General features: G+C 57.7%; 1 protein-coding gene across 1 annotated transcript; it reads left to right on the top strand.

The window, feature by feature from the left end:
- The first annotated feature begins 803 nt into the window (after positions 1-803).
- On the top strand, positions 804-6,394 carry LOC124404740. Its single transcript, XM_046879073.1, has 3 exons — positions 804-844; positions 894-3,224; positions 3,283-6,394. Exons 1-3 carry the CDS (start codon positions 804-806, stop codon positions 6,392-6,394), a joined length of 5,484 nt encoding a protein of 1,827 aa, XP_046735029.1.
- The last annotated feature ends 11,455 nt before the right edge of the window (positions 6,395-17,849 follow it).

Genomic DNA, 17,849 nt, shown 5'->3' on the forward strand with positions numbered 1-17,849 from the left:
AGTCCCACACTACCTCGAGGTTTTTGCGCAAACCTCGAGGTGTGCATAATGCATTTTCCCATCGTCAAAAAAAAAAAAAAAAAAAAAAAAAAAAAAAAAAAAAAAAGGTTAGGTTAGGTTAGGTTCCCCCACGTGGCTGTCACCTTGTCGTGGTGTGGGGGCTCGAGGCTCTCCGTGTCGAGCCCTAGGGGCGATGCCGGCGGGACTGCAAGTCCCGGCAGGTTCAACCAAGCCGGTAAGGCCCTGGGTGGAGCGGAGGGTGACTAACGACAGCTGTGTGTATGAATGGTGTGTGTGTGAATGAACGATTGAGTGAATGAGATGTGGTTGGGGCCCTGAGGGATATTCTCCAGAGACTAATCAAGGGAGGAGTAGTTGCCGACCGACCGGGGCTGCGAGTGACGTTAGTACCTTTCAACGGACCGCTGTGGCGTACTACGGGTAAACGTAAGTCCAGGAGACTTGTTCTCCCGGCAAAGGTCCCAGGAAACCACATGTCCAAAGTGGGAGAACCGCTCCTCGCGGCCGTCTGGAGCCAATCTGGGGGTTGAACTTGGGGCCTCGGGCGCATGTATGGAGGATTACTTGGTCAATATTTCCTCATATCCGACGTCCGGTAGGATAAATCCGGCACCGTCTTACCTGGCCGGCGGTCTACCCTGCCTCGGATTAGCAGGGGAACCCGTCGGCTGGGCGACGTTATAAAGATTAGGGACTGGGGGGTTCGCACGGATAGGGAGACCACTCGACAAACCGATTAGCGGCTTCCGTGCGAGGGGTAGGAGTCTTTCCGGCGGGGATAGATGCCACACCGCGGTGTGGCTGGCATGATGCCCGAACCGTCGTAAGCTATATCATTTTTGCATAATGGATCTTTTCAAACCCAAATCTAGAGTAGGAACAGGGAGCAGTACGAGGGCTGGCGGCACGGAGGGACCGGCGGAGGAAGGAACCGATGGTAGTGCCAGGATCGGTACTGATGGTGGCGCGGACATGGGTGGGGCGGACGAAGCGCTGTTCACGGCGTCCGAGGCGACACCCCTGCCTCAAAGGGGCAAGCGGAAGGGTGACGAGCTAACTCCTCCGGAGGTAAGGCCACCCTCTGACGAAGAGCTCTTCAAGCCCGTCAGAGGCGGTGCTAAGACAGGGGTAGGACATCGTGGGCTAGGTCATTCTGCGGACGTGGCGTCCAGTACAGACGACGAGGCTCCGGACGCCAAGGGATCAGGGGAGGAGGCAGAAGTGCGGGAGTCGCACGGACTTCGGCCTAAGGGGAAAAAGCGGCGCAAAGCCACATCCCATGGCAGCGCGCTTCTGAGAGAGGACTCGGGGGCGATCGACGCGGGGTCTGAGGGCAGCTGGCAAGGGCCGCTCACTAGGGGAAGGGGGGTCTTGAGCCCCTTGACGTTAGCACCGGTGCCGCGACCTGCAGGGTCAATAACGCAGAGGACGGCCACGCTTAGCGGGGAGGAGTCCCCAGATGGGATCGGCCTCGCTGAGCACCGAATGAAAACGGCAGCAGACCTGGGTGCGCAGATCAGGGACTGGTTGGATGAGATTGAGGGCATAAGGATGCGCTGCAAATCTCTTCAAGGGCGGCTGAGCGGCGACATCAAAAAGAGAGTCGCCTGGGCGAAAGAAGCACTGCTGACGCTCACAGCCAAGGCAGAGGCATCTGGGGACCCGGATTATATGCGAGCGCGCATGGTGGAGCAGGCTGCGCAGCTACAAGTGGCGCACAGAGAAAGGGACGAGGCCAGGCGGGAGCTGGCGGAGGTTAGAAGGGAGCTCGAAAGGGCTAGGGGGCAGGCCGTGGATCGGAACGTGACGACCTTTGCGAGTGTCACTAGAGGAACGGTAGCTGAGAGAGCAGTCGTGCATACGGGGCCGGAATCCCGAGGGCGTGCCTTCCCTCCCCTCAACCTGAGGGTGACAACGGAGGGATCCGGGCTGGAAACCGAGCCCCCGACGCCGGCCACCGGCGGCACGTCGGCATCGGAACCCCGCCTAACCGCGGCGGAACTCGAGCTCCTGCCAGTGAGCGCAAGGGCTAGGGAGGAGGCCATCGAAAGACAGCTCTCCGCGATCCGGGAGGTATGGGTAGGACTCGAGAAGGTGTCCGCGCGGCTACAGCGCCTGGAAGGCGGGAGTAGGGGGAAGAACCCCCGACAGCCTCGGGCCGAACCCGAACCCCTTGCGGAGGGGGGTGAGGCTAGGGCGGTGCTCGGGGCGGACCGAGCACCAGCCTCCAACGGAGGGCGTTATGCACGGGAGTACAGCAGTACCCAGGAAGCGGCGACCCCCAGCGTCAGTGGAACGGCAGCCCAGGCAGACGGAGATCCTGAGAAGGAGCGCCGCAGGAGCAAGAAGGAGACCAGCAGAACGGCCACTGGAGGAGAGAGAGCCACGGCTGACGCCGGGAACCCCAAACAGGGTGCAAGCGGGAAAGCCGGGGTGCCACCGAGGAACGGTGACGCCAGTACAGGGGGACCTAAGGCGCCCAGAACGGCGGCAGTCGCCATAACCGGGTTGACAGGGGAAATCCCATACGGGGACATCCTGAGGAAGGCCCGGCAAAGGCTAGAGCGCGACCAAGTGGACATCCCGTACACAAAAGTTCGGAGAGCTGCGAACGGAGGGGTCCTGCTGGAGATTTCCGGTCCGGCCAAGGCTCAAAGGGCCGACGAACTAGCAGCACAGCTGGATAAGGCGGTCCGAGAGGAATTTGGCGACAAGGTACGTGTCACCAGGCCCACCCGTAAGGCCGAATTGCGGGTCAAAGACCTGGACGACTCGGCCACAGTGGAAGAGGTCCAACAGGCCGTAGCCAGCGAAGGGGGGTGTAGACCACAAGAGGTCAAGGTTGGGCCACTCCGCCAGATGGCGAACGGCCTTCTTAGTGCGTGGGTACAGTGCCCAGTTGAGGCGGCCACTACGGTGACCCGCGGAGGAAGGATTCGCGTTGGATGGGCAAGAGCAAGGGTAGAACTGCTTGAGGTCCGCCCAACGCAGTGCTTCCGGTGCTGGGGCTTCGGCCACATCGGGGCATCGTGCCGGGCAGCGGCGCCACGCAGCAGGGCATGTTTTAGGTGCGGTATCGAGGGCCACCAGGCTCGAGCCTGTACGGCGCCCCCGAGGTGCGTGATCTGCGCCGAGGGAGGCAGGGACAGCGCACACAGGATGGCGTCCGGGCAATGCCCGGCAGCGAGGGAACGGGATCGGAGGCCCGCGGCAGGCACGAGCGATAATGCCCAGAATACTTCAGGGTAATCTTAACCGCAGCTGGCGGGCCCGGGACCTGCTGGCGCAGTTCGCGGCGGAGGCGGGAGTGGACATCTGCCTCATCTCGGAGCCACCTCTGGCCCCGGATACACCGCGCTGGGTTAGCAGCGCCGACAGACGGGCGGCGATAAGCTGGGGGGCAGGAGAGTGCAGACAGGGGTGCCGGCCCGGCAGAAGAGGGCGAGTATTCGTATCGGTCACATATGGGGAGATGACAGTGATCTCGGTGTATATCTCCCCCAATGTATCAAGAGAGGAGTTCACAGCCTCCCTCGACGAACTAGGGCAGGCCGTGCGCTCGGCGAGTAGTGATCGAGGGGTGCTGGTGGGCGGGGATTTCAATGCCCGCTCAGCAGCATGGGACCCCACGGGCAGGAACAACAGGGGAGAGCAGCTCGAGATCTGGGCGGCATCCTTGGGGCTGTGCCTCCTGAACGACGGGGCCACGCCGACGTGCGTCAGACCCCAGGGCTGCTCGGTGGTGGACACCACTTGGGCCTCGCCTGGGCTGGCAGCTCGCGTTACAGGATGGCGGGTGCTAACAAACGTGGAGAATCTGTCAGACCACAGATATATAGTCTGCGAGGTGACGGACCAGGCCCAGGCATATGCACCCCCCGCTGAAGGGGTAGTGGGACGGCGCTGGAACTATAACCAGTTCGAGCCAAGTAAGTTCAGCGAAGCCCTGGAACTGCACCTGGCATGGGGACCAACGGGTGCCGAAAAGAACACGGCGGAAGGACTGGCCAAGTGGATCGGTCAGGCAGTGAGGGACGCCTGCGATGCAGCAGCACCCAGAGTCCGACCTCGCCCCCGGAGGCGAGCGGTCCACTGGTGGTCCGAAGAAATCGCAGAGCTACGTAAGGCCTGCGTTCGGGCGAGGCGACTCCGGTCAAGGACCAACCCCGCCCGTAGGGCGGACTCACCAAGGGATGACGAATACAAGGCCGCGAAAAAGAGACTGAAGGATGGAATCAAGGCGGCGAAGGCCCGCGCCTGGCAGGACCTTGTCAAGACGGTTGAGGAGGACCCTTGGGGAAGGCCCTACAAGGTCGTCCTCAACAAGCTACGTGGACCGTCCGGCAGCCTCACCGAGACACTGAACCCGGATACAACCGAGCGGCTACTGACCTCCCTCTTCCCACAAGGCCCACAAAGGCCCCCGCGGGACCGCGGCGAGCAAGGGGCAGCGGGGGAGGGGGGGCACGAGGACGAAGAAGCCTGGAGGGAGGAGTGGGCGGTTAGCCTGGAGGAAGTCCGGGTGGCCCTCAAGAAGGGTGGGGAAAAGAGCACGGCTCCGGGGTGGGACGGCGTGAAAGGCAGAGTCTGGGCGGGGGTCCCGGACCCTTTGTTAGGGCTCATAGCGGAATGCTACACCCGCTGCCTTTGCGAGGGCAAGTTCCCACGAGAGTGGAAGACGGCGCGCTTAGTGCTGATCCCTAAGGGAGGAGAAGTAGCGGGAGCTGCGCTTCCGAAGGTCAGGCCCATTTGCCTGCTGAATGAGCTCGGCAAGGGCCTGGAAAGGGTCCTGGCGGGCCGTCTGAAGGATTGGGTGCGTACCAACCACGAGGCTGGACTGGCGGATGGCCAATTCGGCTTCCGGGAAGGACGGGCGACAAGCGATGCCCTGCTGCGGGTGCGGGACTTTGCGAAAAACGCGTTGGCGAGGGGCGACACGGCAATTGCCGTTTCGCTGGACATCGCCAACGCGTTCAACAGCGTTCCGTGGGAGACGATTAGGGCAGCCCTGCGCAGAAAGGGTATCCCGGGGTATTTACGCAGGATCGTGGGGTCCTACCTCAGCTCACGCGAGGTGGTGTACCCTGCACCGGGAGGAGCGATGGGACGATGGCAGGTGTCCGCTGGGGTTCCCCAGGGGTCGGTGCTGGGCCCACTCCTGTGGAACCTCAGCTTTGACGGGGTGTTACGGGTCCACAGAGAGCAGGGGTGTGACATAATCTGCTATGCGGATGACACCCTTGTCCTCAGTTCAGCGGCGAAAATAGCTGACGCGATTATCCTTGCGAACGTGCAGGTCACCACGGTGGTGCGGCACATACGGCGAATGGGGCTGACGGTCTCGGCTGCAAAAACCCAGGCGATGGCATTTGGTGGGGGCCGCAGACGACCCAGCGGGGGGGCACCGTGCCTGAGGGTAGAGGGTGAGCTGGTAGAACTGGGAAGGTCAATCAGATATCTAGGGGTCACACTAGACGGAAAGTTGACTTTTCAGGACCACTTCGACGAAGTGGAAACCAAGGTGGCGAGGCTGACGAGAGCCCTGTTTAGACTGATGCCCAACCTGGGGGGCCCTACGGAACCCAGAAGGCGTTTATACGCCAGTGTATTGCACTCAGTAGTGCTGTACGGTGCGCCGGTCTGGGGCGACGAAGCCATCTCTAGGCGGGCGGAGCGGACGCTGCAGCGTATCCAGCGCGCTATCAATATAAGGGTGGCAGCGGCGTACCGTACGGTGTCGCTAGTGGCGGGGTCCCTACTCGTAAGGGCCCCACCGCTGGCCCTGGTGGCACGGGCACGGGCTCGAACTTTTACCCGCTTGAGGGAGCGACAGAATGCGGGGGAAGTCGTCGACGAGGGGGTGAGGCTGACCATGGCAGCGGAGGAAAGACGAGCGGTGCACGCGCAATGGAGGGAGGACCTAAATAGGCCGGGACTGCCAAGCGGCCCACTAAGGGAAGCAATCCAGGGGTCCTGGGAGGGGTGGTTCGCCAGGAAACACGGGGCCATGACGTTCCGGCTCTCGCAAATCCTGACGGGCCACGGATGTTTCGAGGGGTTCCTACATAGGATTGGTAGGGCAACGGACCCCTCGTGCAAGCACTGCGGGGGGGAAATTGACTCGGTAGAACACACAGTAGCGGAGTGTCCAGCATGGAAAGCGGAGCGGGAAGAGCTACAGAGCGCGATCGGGCTGGGGTTAGGTTTGGGGGACCTGGTCCATGCGATGGCCCGGGACAAACAGGGGTGGGCGGCTGTGGCTAAGTTTGCGGAAAGGGTCATGACGGCCAAAGAGGTGGCGGAGCGCGAGCGCCAACAGCAAGGGGCGCAAGCAGCAGAACAGCTGTCAAGCGATACTGCCTCCGGAGGCTGATCGCAGAACCACCATGCAAAGGGTGGCGGGATATCAGGGGGGGCAATGGCGGCACGGCCGCGGTCCACTTAGACGGGAAGGGGCCTAGTTGGGCCGGCGGGATTGGGGTGCTGGTCGGCCTCCGCCCCGTCCCTCGGGACGGGCCGGGGAGGGCGTGGAGCGGCACAGCTGGTGTCAGTCTAGGGTCGCTAGGTGCTAGGGTCGGCTAGGGTTAGGGCCGCTCCGCTGCGCCCTCTCTTCTTCTTCGGCCCGTTCCCCTGGGACGGTGGACGGATGGTCGGACTGCGCCACGCTCCCCCGGTCCCGCAGGTACGAAGCGTCGGGCGAAAGCTCGACCTACAGCGGCGACCCCTACGGCGCTGGGCGGCTCCATGATAATGGAGCGTCAGCCGCAGCTGGAAAAAGGGGGCTATCCGTATTCAGGGGGGATGCGCCCCTCTGGCGAAGAGTGGGCGGGGGTTTCCTACGGGGGAAAGGGGATAGCGCAAATCCAGGGAGAAAGGGGGGGGTTGACGCGAAAGCGGAAGGGTGCAGGGGGGTTCCCCGAGGTTATGCCTCGAGCGGTTCCGGGGAGCCCCCCCAGTCGCACCGGGGTAGGCGCTGGTTTTTTAGTGGGTGTGAGTCCCACACTACCCTGAGGCCTGTTGCGCCAGGTCTCAGGGTGTGCATAAGGCATTTTTCCAGCGATATCAAAAAAAAAAAACAAAAAAAAAAAAAAAAAAAAAAAAAAAAAAGGTTAGGTTAGGTTAGGTTAGGTTAGGTTAGGTTAGGTTAGGTTAGGTTAGGTTAGGTTAGGTTAGGTTAGGTTATAGCCGTGACCACCGGTCGACTTCCGGTTTTTGAGTGAACTTTTTCGGATTTTTTCCGCTCTTTCCAATGCCGCTAATTATTCCAAAATCTACCGGGCCGTTTTTGAGATTTTGAGGGGGGGGGGGGGCAAAAATGGGGGGGGGCGAGGGGGGGTGGGTGGGTCGGGTGCAGGATCCCCCCGCCCGTTATGTCCCCCACGGCCCCCTCCCCCCTCCCCCATTTGACCCCCCCGGGGGGGGGTGGGGGGGGAACGGTTGCTGGACCTATTTGGTCCTGGCATGAACTTTTCAGCCCTTGATTTATCGAAAAAAATGAGCCCCTAACCAACCCTCTCCGTAGCTTGGTTCAAAAGATAGGCGTTTTTCGAAAAATATCACCCACCTAACCTGACCCGACCCAACTCAAAAAGTGATGGTCGGACGCATAAAAGTTCTGCGCACCCGTTTCCGATGTCAGACTGACACCCCCCCTCAAAACCCCCCCCGCGGGGTGCGTGGGGGGGGAACCGTCGCTGGACCTAATTGGTCCAGACATGAACTTGGTAGAGCTTGATTTATCGAACAAAACGAGCCCTCAACGAACCCTCTCCGTAGAACGGTTCAGGAGATATGAATTTTTGAAAATTATTTCGCACCTAACCTAACCTATGTCGGAAACAACGGAAATTTTCTAAGTTTTTTTTCGAAATTTTCGTCACACAGAAACTTGTTTTTTAGGCGTTTCAAACGATTCTGAGCCGATCTGTACCCATTTCGCGGGAACTTTTTTTTTTTTTTTTGAACGCACAACCCCAAAAACTTTGAAATTTTTCGAATTTTGAAAAAAAAAAATGTTACTCAGAGACTTGTTTTCTACGCGTTTCGAACGATTCTGAGCCGATCTGTACCTATTTGGCGGGTACTTTTTTTTTTTTTTTTTGAACGCACGACCCAAAAAACTTTGAAATTTATCGAATTTCGAAAAAAAAATGTTACCCAGAGACTTGTTTTCTGGGCGTTTTGGACGATTCTGAGCCGATCGGTACCTATTTGTCGAGAACTTTTTTTTTTTTTTTTCCGAATTCCACCGCCCAACTCAAAAACTTCAAAATCGCCCCGGAAAATTCCGAAAAAATTCCAGTGAACCAGTGCGGTCATCGCGGTGAAAAAACCTCCTCAGAAGCATGTCGCTAAATCTCACGGTTCGGATTTTACAGCCGGCGTTTCCGCTTTCCCGGCGACCGACTTCCGATTCGACACCACCATCGCGTTTAGATGGCCATAATCAAGCGGGGACCCGCGGTAATTCAAATTTCAAGTCGATCGGATCGATTTCAGAAAAGTTAGGACAAGTTCGGCCCTCCGAGACCTTGGATTCCGGACGGTTGGAATATGTTCGGCTTCCGGATTCTGCGGCGGCCGGAAGGTGAGAAAGGGTTCGGCTTCCCGAAACCACAACACACACGAGGGTACGAACAACGCGAAAGGTGGTCGCGGCACCCGGAAGGTTGGAATAAGTTCGGCTTCCGGATTCTACGGCGGCCGAGAGGTTAGGAAGGGTTCGGCTCCCCGAAACCACAACACACACGGGGGTACGAACAACGCGAAAGGTGGTCGCGGCACCCGGAAGGTTGGAATAAGTTCGGCTTCCAGATTCTACGGCGGCCGAGAGGTTAGGAAGGGTTCGGCTCCCCGAAACCACAATGCACATCTATAGTTCCAAAACCGTACACTTTTCAGGGGTACTTGATATCAAGTTTTTTGACCGCGACAGCTTGCCCAATTTTTCAGAATTTTCTCAGATTTTTTCACTGATATTTTGAAATTTTTGGAACAGGTACAAAAATAAAAAAAACGTCTTCGAAAGTTACCCTGAGTCGTCTCAGAATCGCCCGAAACGCCTAGAAAACACTTCTCCCCGTCACGAAAATTTCGAAAAAAACTTTGAAAATTTCCGACGCTCCAGAGTAGGTTAGGTTAGGTTAGGTTAGGTTAGGTTAGGTTAGGTTAGGTTAGGTTAGGTTAGGTTAGGTTAGGTTAGGTTAGGTTAGGTTAGGTTAGGTTAGGTTAGGTTAGGTTAGGTTAGGTTAGGTTAGGTTAGGTTAGGTTCCCCACGAGGCTGTTTCCTTGTCGTGGTGTGGGGCTTAAGCCTTTCCGTGCTGATCCTGTGGAGCAATGCTGGCAAGGCTTAACCAAACTAGTCTGGTCCACGGGGGAGCGGGGGGTGACTGAACGACAGCCAAAAGTGTGAATGAGTGCGTGCATGGCGATGAGCGAATGAGACGCGGTCGTGCCTTCGGCGGATATTCCTCGGAGACTAACCAAGGAAGGAGTAGTAGCCGACTGACCGGGGCCGAAAGTGAAGTTTGTACCTTTACCGGGCTGCGGTGGCGCACTGCCACGGGCCCAAAGTGGGAAAACCGCTCCTTGAAGCTGCTGGAGCCTAGCCGGGGGTTGAACCTGGGGGCGCGGGCGTGTGCGTGGAGGATTACTTGGTCCGTATTTCCTCATACCCGAAGTCCGGTAGGGTAAATCCGGCAAAGTCTAAACCGACCGGCGGCCCATCCTGTTTCGGATTAGCAGGGGAATCCGCGGCCGGAGGATTGAATGTGATAGGGACAGGGGGGATCGCATGGATAGGACCGACCAACCGACAAACCGACAGCGGCTTCCATGCGAAGGGGGTTAGGGTAACTTTAGGCGGGGATAGATGCTGCACCGCGGTGTAGCTGCCATGATGGCCGAACCGTCTTAAGCCTTTATACAATTTAATATGGATTCATTTAAAAAACAAACAAACGTCGAAGAACAACTCGAGGAGTTTCTGGGAGATCCCTTCGCAAGAAGGGACAGTATTGGAAGATCACCGCCGTCAACGCCGACAGGGGAACTGGTCTCCTTTGCCGCAGCAGTGGACCCGAGGGCAACTTCGGGGAAGGGAACTATTCCTAAAGCAAGGTCGGAGGGAAAGGTGGCGAGGAGCGGGCCGTTCGCAGGAATCGCGATGGCCCTTAGCCTAGGGAGGACACCGGACAAGCCCTCGGCGCCAGTCGATCTCGGGGAGGAGAAGAAGACAAGGGACGCGATCACAGCCCTTGCCAAAACAATCGACGATATGTATCGCTTCTCCAGGGAGCATAAGAACGCCCACGCCTCTCTGAAAGACGGGCTCAGCAAGGCAGCCCTGTTGATGAGGCAGGTGGTGCGAGGGTGGCGCTGGGCAGAGCACGAGCTCAGCAGTTCTGAAGGCCCCGCCAAACGAGCGTCGGCGACGACGTCTACACAGACGGAGGCGCAACCACGTACGACGGAGCTGGAAGACGTCCCTCCACAATCGGCCCAGGGAACGGAAGGCCTAATCGGTGGGGCAAAGAGAAAGCAGACCTCCCCGTGTGCAGGTGCAACTGAAAAGCGCCCATGCCCGGAGACAGGTCTAATGGAGGAAGGGGCCGCGGGGGCGGCTAGCTCCGCCAAGGCGGAGGAGGAGTGGACGGTAGCAGTCAAGAGGGTCCGGCCCAAGAAGAAGAAGGGTGGAGCCGCCGGAACCTCTACGCAGAAAGAAAAGCCGCAACAGCAGCAGCAGCAGCAGGCGCAGCAGAGCAGGGACCGGCAGGGCGCGTTGAAGATCGGCGGCCGGCGGCAGGTGAGGCCAGACGCGGTCCTCATCAAGACGACGGGTGGGGGTGCCAACTACGCCGAGGTCCTCCGAACCATCAAGCGGCAGGTGGACCCTGAAAAAACCGGGGCCCAGATCGCCGGTGTGAAGAAGACCAGGGGAGGCGACGTCCTGGTCGAGCTGAAGCGGGGCAGCAGCGGCGTCCAGGCTCTAAGGGACGCTGTGGCTGGGGCACTGGGGCAAGGCAGCAAGGTTGCAGCACTTGAGCCTATGCTCACGGTCGAGGTCAGGGACCTCGACGATGTCACCGAGGCTGGCGAGGTGAAGGAGGCGCTGAACAGCACCCTCCAGGTCGAACTCACTGGGGAAGTAAGGATGAGGAGAAGTTATAATGGGACCCAGGTTGCATTACTACGGCTCCCGGAGCGAACGGCCAGAAGGATCCTCGCCGTAGGCAAGGTCAAGGTAGGCTGGTGTGTCTGCAGGATACGTGAACGAGTCACCGTCGACAAGTGCTTCCGGTGCCAAGGCTACGGACACCGAAGCGGGGAGTGCGTGGGCGCGGACTGCTCCAACGCCTGCAGAAGATGCGGTAAGGCAGGCCATAAGGAAAAGGACTGCCAGGCCAGTCCAAGCTGCTTGCTTTGCAGCAAGAACGACTGGAGGGCCGACCACTTTACAGGGAGTGGAAGATGCAGGGCCTTCAGGGAAGAGCTGTCGAAAGCTAAGGTGAAGTATAACAGGGCAACGGCCCTGGATACCCGGAGGACTGGTGTCAGGGAAGGTGCTGGACGGGAAGCGGCACTTCTTTCTCCCAGCAACCGCGAGGTGGAGTTCCGAAGGAGGGTCGGATCCGTGTGGGCACAATGTCTCGCGTAACAGACAGCTCCGGACACGGGGGGACACTTAGCGTGCGGATCCTCCAGATAAATCTCAACAGGAGTCGAGCCGCCCAGGACCTCCTCGTGCAGACTGCGGCGTCTCTAGGGGCCAGCATCTTGCTGGTGTCTGAACCCAGCGGCGCGGGTAAGGCAGGTCCGTGGATGCCCGACAAGAGAGGCGACGCAGCGATCACGGTGACCAGGAACTTCTCCGGCAGCGTGACGCCGGGCGGCCAAGGTGAAGGCTTTGTCTGGGCAGGAATTAATCAGACCTGTGTTTTCAGCTGCTACTTCTCGCCCAACGCAAGGATTGAGGTCTTCGAGCGGCAACTCGACGAACTGGAGGAGCAGGTCAGGGCTGCAGGTAACAGGATCCTTATAGCGGGCGACTTCAACGCGAAGTCACCTCTGTGGGGATCGGCGACCTGGGACGACAGAGGCAGAATAGTGGCGGAGTTCCTGGCTAGGCTGGACCTCTCACCAATAAACACAGGGGAAGCTCCGACCTGGAGAAGAGCGGCCACTGGCTCGGAGTCGGTCATCGACATCACGGTCGGCAGCCCCAGCGTCGCGGCGGAGGTGCGCGAATGGAGGGTCCTGGAGGAGGAGAGCTTGAGTGACCACCGTTACATCTACATGGAGTGGGAGCTCAGCGCAGGCAACCGGACGAAGCAAGGTGGCGGACGCGATCCAGCAACAGCAGGCTGGGTCACCAGGAAGCTCGACAAGGCGGCCATGGTGACCTGCCTCGCCGAGGAGAAGCGGAAACGTGGGAGCCGACCAACAGATATCGGCGATCCGGAAGTCGACGTGCTAATGAATACCATCATTAGGGCATGCGACGCGGGTATGCCAAGAAGGAAGCCCCCTCGAGGCAAGCCCGCAGCGCACTGGTGGACCGATCGGATCGCCCAGCTCCGACGGGAATGCGTAAGCGCCAGGAGGCGGGCTCAGCGCGCACGAACTAGAAGCAGGGACGCGGACGCCAGTATGGCAGCCTACCGGACGGCGAAGCGGGATCTCAGAAACGAGATCAAAGCCAGCAAGGCCAGGTGCTGGGAGGAGCTCTTGCAGGCGGTGGATGAGGACCCGTGGGGGCTGCCGTACAAACTAGTCACCAAGAAGCTGGGAGTGCTTCGGCAGCCGGACGACCCCCTGACCGTGGAAAACATATTAACCGAGTTGTTTCCGGTCCACAGGCAGACGGAGAGGAGCATCCTCGGGACGGCCGTAGCTGGCCCCCACCCCGAGCCCTTTACCTTGACGGAGCTGTACCACGCAGCTAGGAGGATCAGCGGAGGCAAGGCACCTGGCCCCGACGGCGTGCCTGGGGAAGCCCTGGCAGTGGTCGCGGAGAACTACCCGGAGGCACTGCTCAGGGCATTCAACGAGTGCCTGCAGCAGGGGATTTTCCACCCGAGGTGGAAGAGACAGAGGCTGGTCCTACTACCGAAGGGACAGGCCAAAGAGGGAGGCGGGCAAAAATACCGGCCCATCAGTCTGATCGATGTGACGGGAAAGCTGCTTGAGAGGCTTCTGCACGCCAGGTTGGAGGCCGCCCTCGACGCGTCTGGGGGCTTAGCTGACAACCAGTACGGCTTCCGAAGGGGCAGGTCCACGATTCACGCCATCGACGAGGTCGTCGACATCGCGAGGAAAGCTAACGAGCGTAAAGGTCGCTTCGCTACCCCCTGCTTGATGGTGCTTTTGGACGTCAAAAACGCCTTCAATGCAGTTGGGCACCAAGTCATACTGGACGCACTGAAAAGGAGGAACGGCATGCCGGCGTACCTCGTCGGGATGGTCGGGAGCTACCTGGAAGACAGGCTGCTTCTGTACCGTACCAGCGAGGGAGAAAAAACCCGCCGGCTTTCAGCAGGCGTGCCGCAGGGATCGGTCCTCGGGCCGCTGCTGTGGAACGTGGCGTACGACGACCTCCTCCGCATGAAAATGCCGGATGGAGTAACCACCGTGGGCTTCGCAGACGACGTGGCGCTGGTGGTGACGGCAAGGACGACTGGCCTCCTGGAGGCTAAGACCACGGAAGCAGTCAACAGTGCCTGGGCATGGCTGACTAAGAGAGGACTGGACCTAGCGGAAAAGAAGACGGAGATAGTGGTGCTCACGCGCCGGAACACGCTGAAGGTCAACCCTATTCCGGTCAAGGGGCACGAGGTCGCGCCCACGGGTAGCGCCAAATACCTTGGAGTGACCATCGATGCTAGGTTGAACTTCGCCGAGCACGTGCAGCAGGCTGCCAGCAAGGCAATGGGTGTAGCCGCGGCCATCGGAAGGCTTATGCCCAACATCGGGGGCCCGGCTAGCGGCAGAAGAAGGCTCCTCGCGAGCGTCACCTACTCCGTGGCGCTGTACGGAGCCCCGGTGTGGGCCGACGCCGTGGGCGTCCAAAGGAACAGGAGCAGACTAGAGGCTGCGGGAAGGGCCTGCGCCCTCCGTGTGGTGTCAGCGTACCGCACGGTCTCAACGCCAGCCGTAATGGTGTTAGCAACGCTGATACCGCTCCACCTCCTGGCGGCAGAGCGAAAAAGGATAGCGGACGCGGAGGCCGGAGGCGCAATACGCAACAGGCCCGCCAGAAACAGACTCAGGCGCGAGGAACGGAAGCGTACACTCGAGGAATGGGACAAGGAGTGGAGCGAGGAGGACAAAGGGGCCTGGACGAGAACCGCGGTACCCTCGGTAATACCCTGGGTGGACAGGAAGCATGGCCAAATGGACTTTCACCTCACCCAGGGGCTTACAGGCCATGGGTGCTTTGGGACGTACCTGAAGCGCATCGGCAAGGAGGACACGGCGAAATGCCACCACTGCGACGAGGCCTCAGACGACGCTAACCACACCTGGTTTGTATGCGAGGCCTGGAATACGCAAAGAGAGGAAATGTGGAGAATCATGGGACGCGCCGAGAGCATCCAGAACCTGGTAAGGGCGATGCTCGAAGGCTCAGAGAAGTGGAAAGCCGCGGCTGACTTCGCCGGAGCAGTGCTGCGCGCAAAGGAGGAGGCTGAAAGGAGAAGAAGAAGTGAACGACGCCCCTCAACGTAAACAGGTAAGCGGTGGCGGGATTCATTTGACTTTGCATTTTTGCTGATTGGTGAAGGGGACAAAGGTGATGGTGTGGGCAAGCAAGGGGGTGTACGGGACAACTAGTGCAAAGGCACCCTTAAACAGCCCTAGGCTTGCTTTGTAAAACAATATTTGGCGAGGAGCGCATGTGACAAATGCAGTGCAGTAGTAGTAGTAGTGCAGTGTAGATAGATCTTAAGGTGCACGCAGGCGGTGGGTGGACGGGACACTTGTGCGAAGTCGCCCCAGCGCTAAGCATGGTAGGTTAAGGACAAGACTAAGTGACAAACTCAAGAGAGTGCAAGCGGGGCAGAGGTCGTTGGACGCTACGCACGTAATTCTGCCGACGCTAAGTGACGATTAGAGGATAAGGAAGGGCTAACTGAGGCGTGACTGTCGGGCTAAGATGGCTCACGCCACGCTGAGGAAGGCGAAGAGAGGCCACGGAGAACTGGCCGGCCACAGGGGCGAAGCGAAGTAATGCGAAAGCGGTTCCACTTCGCCCTGGGCGAGGGCGGCGGCGGAGGGGTTTTAGCCGGTAAAAATCCGGCACTATCCGAGGACAACCAGAACATCCGGATGTCTTTTGAAGATTTCCTCGTCGCCGCCAAAACAAAAAAAAAAAAAAAAAAAAAAAAAAAAAAAAAAAAAAAAAAAAAAAAAAAAAAAAAAAAAGGTTAGGTTAGGTTAGGTTAGGTTAGGTTAGGTTAGGTTAGGTTAGGTTAGGTTAGGTTAGGTTAGGTTAGGTTAGGTTAGGTTAGGTTAGGTTGGGTTATAGCCGTGACCACCGGTCGACTTCCGGTTTTTGAGTGAACTTTTTCGGATTTTTTCCGCTCTTTCCAATGCCGCTAATTATTCCAAAATCTACCGGGCCGTTTTTGAGATTTTGAGGGGGGGGGGGGGGCAAAAATGGGGGGGGGCGAGGGGGGGTGGGTGGGTCGGGTGCAGGATCCCCCCGCCCGTTATGTCCCCCACGGCCCCCTCCCCCCTCCCCCATTTGACCCCCCCGGGGGGGGGTGGGGGGGGAACGGTTGCTCGACCTATTTGGTCCTGGCATGAACTTTTCAGCCCTTGATTTATCGAAAAAAATGAGCCCCTAACCAACCCTCTCCGTAGCTTGGTTCAAAAGATAGGCGTTTTTCGAAAAATATCACCCACCTAACCTGACCCGACCCAACTCAAAAAGTGATGGTCGGACGCATAAAAGTTCTGCGCACCCGTTTCCGATGTCAGACTGACACCCCCCCTCAAAACCCCCCCCGCGGGGTGCGTGGGGGGGGAACCGTCGCTGGACCTAATTGGTCCAGACATGAACTTGGTAGAGCTTGATTTATCGAACAAAACGAGCCCTCAACGAACCCTCTCCGTAGAACGGTTCAGGAGATATGAATTTTTGAAAATTATTTCGCACCTAACCTAACCTATGTCGGAAACAACGGAAATTTTCTAAGTTTTTTTTCGAAATTTTCGTCACACAGAAACTTGTTTTTTAGGCGTTTCAAACGATTCTGAGCCGATCTGTACCCATTTCGCGGGAACTTTTTTTTTTTTTTTTGAACGCACAACCCCAAAAACTTTGAAATTTTTCGAATTTTGAAAAAAAAAAATGTTACTCAGAGACTTGTTTTCTACGCGTTTCGAACGATTCTGAGCCGATCTGTACCTATTTGGCGGGTACTTTTTTTTTTTTTTTTTGAACGCACGACCCAAAAAACTTTGAAATTTATCGAATTTCGAAAAAAAAATGTTACCCAGAGACTTGTTTTCTGGGCGTTTTGGACGATTCTGAGCCGATCGGTACCTATTTGTCGAGAACTTTTTTTTTTTTTTTTCCGAATTCCACCGCCCAACTCAAAAACTTCAAAATCGCCCCGGAAAATTCCGAAAAAATTCCAGTGAACCAGTGCGGTCATCGCGGTGAAAAAACCTCCTCAGAAGCATGTCGCTAAATCTCACGGTTCGGATTTTACAGCCGGCGTTTCCGCTTTCCCGGCGACCGACTTCCGATTCGACACCACCATCGCGTTTAGATGGCCATAATCAAGCGGGGACCCGCGGTAATTCAAATTTCAAGTCGATCGGATCGATTTCAGAAAAGTTAGGACAAGTTCGGCCCTCCGAGACCTTGGATTCCGGACGGTTGGAATATGTTCGGCTTCCGGATTCTGCGGCGGCCGGAAGGTGAGAAAGGGTTCGGCTTCCCGAAACCACAACACACACGAGGGTACGAACAACGCGAAAGGTGGTCGCGGCACCCGGAAGGTTGGAATAAGTTCGGCTTCCGGATTCTACGGCGGCCGAGAGGTTAGGAAGGGTTCGGCTCCCCGAAACCACAACACACACGGGGGTACGAACAACGCGAAAGGTGGTCGCGGCACCCGGAAGGTTGGAATAAGTTCGGCTTCCAGATTCTACGGCGGCCGAGAGGTTAGGAAGGGTTCGGCTCCCCGAAACCACAATGCACATCTATAGTTCCAAAACCGTACACTTTTCAGGGGTACTTGATATCAAGTTTTTTGACCGCGACAGCTTGCCCAATTTTTCAGAATTTTCTCAGATTTTTTCACTGATATTTTGAAATTTTTGGAACAGGTACAAAAATAAAAAAAACGTCTTCGAAAGTTACCCTGAGTCGTCTCAGAATCGCCCGAAACGCCTAGAAAACACTTCTCCCCGTCACGAAAATTTCGAAAAAAACTTTGAAAATTTCCGACGCTCCAGAGTAGGTTAGGTTAGGTTAGGTTAGGTTAGGTTAGGTTAGGTTAGGTTAGGTTAGGTTAGGTTAGGTTAGGTTAGGTTAGGTTAGGTTAGGTTAGGTTAGGTTAGGTTAGGTTAGGTTAGGTTAGGTTAGGTTAGGTTAGGTTAGGTTCCCCACGAGGCTGTTTCCTTGTCGTGGTGTGGGGCTTAAGCCTTTCCGTGCTGATCCTGTGGAGCAATGCTGGCAAGGCTTAACCAAACTAGTCTGGTCCACGGGGGAGCGGGGGGTGACTGAACGACAGCCAAAAGTGTGAATGAGTGCGTGCATGGCGATGAGCGAATGAGACGCGGTCGTGCCTTCGGCGGATATTCCTCGGAGACTAACC

Source organism: Diprion similis, chromosome 3, assembly GCF_021155765.1.
Source record: "Diprion similis isolate iyDipSimi1 chromosome 3, iyDipSimi1.1, whole genome shotgun sequence".
Taxonomy (NCBI): domain Eukaryota; kingdom Metazoa; phylum Arthropoda; class Insecta; order Hymenoptera; family Diprionidae; genus Diprion; species Diprion similis.

Coding starts and splice junctions, on each gene's coding strand:
- LOC124404740 (XM_046879073.1), top strand. CDS start 804: ATGCCACACCGCGGTGTGGCTGGCATGATGCCCGAACCGTC. Junction 845..893: donor GGCATGATGCCCGAACCGTC/GTAAGCTATATC, acceptor ACCCAAATCTAG/AGTAGGAACAGGGAGCAGTA. Junction 3,225..3,282: donor GCGAGGGAACGGGATCGGAG/GCCCGCGGCAGG, acceptor TCTTAACCGCAG/CTGGCGGGCCCGGGACCTGC.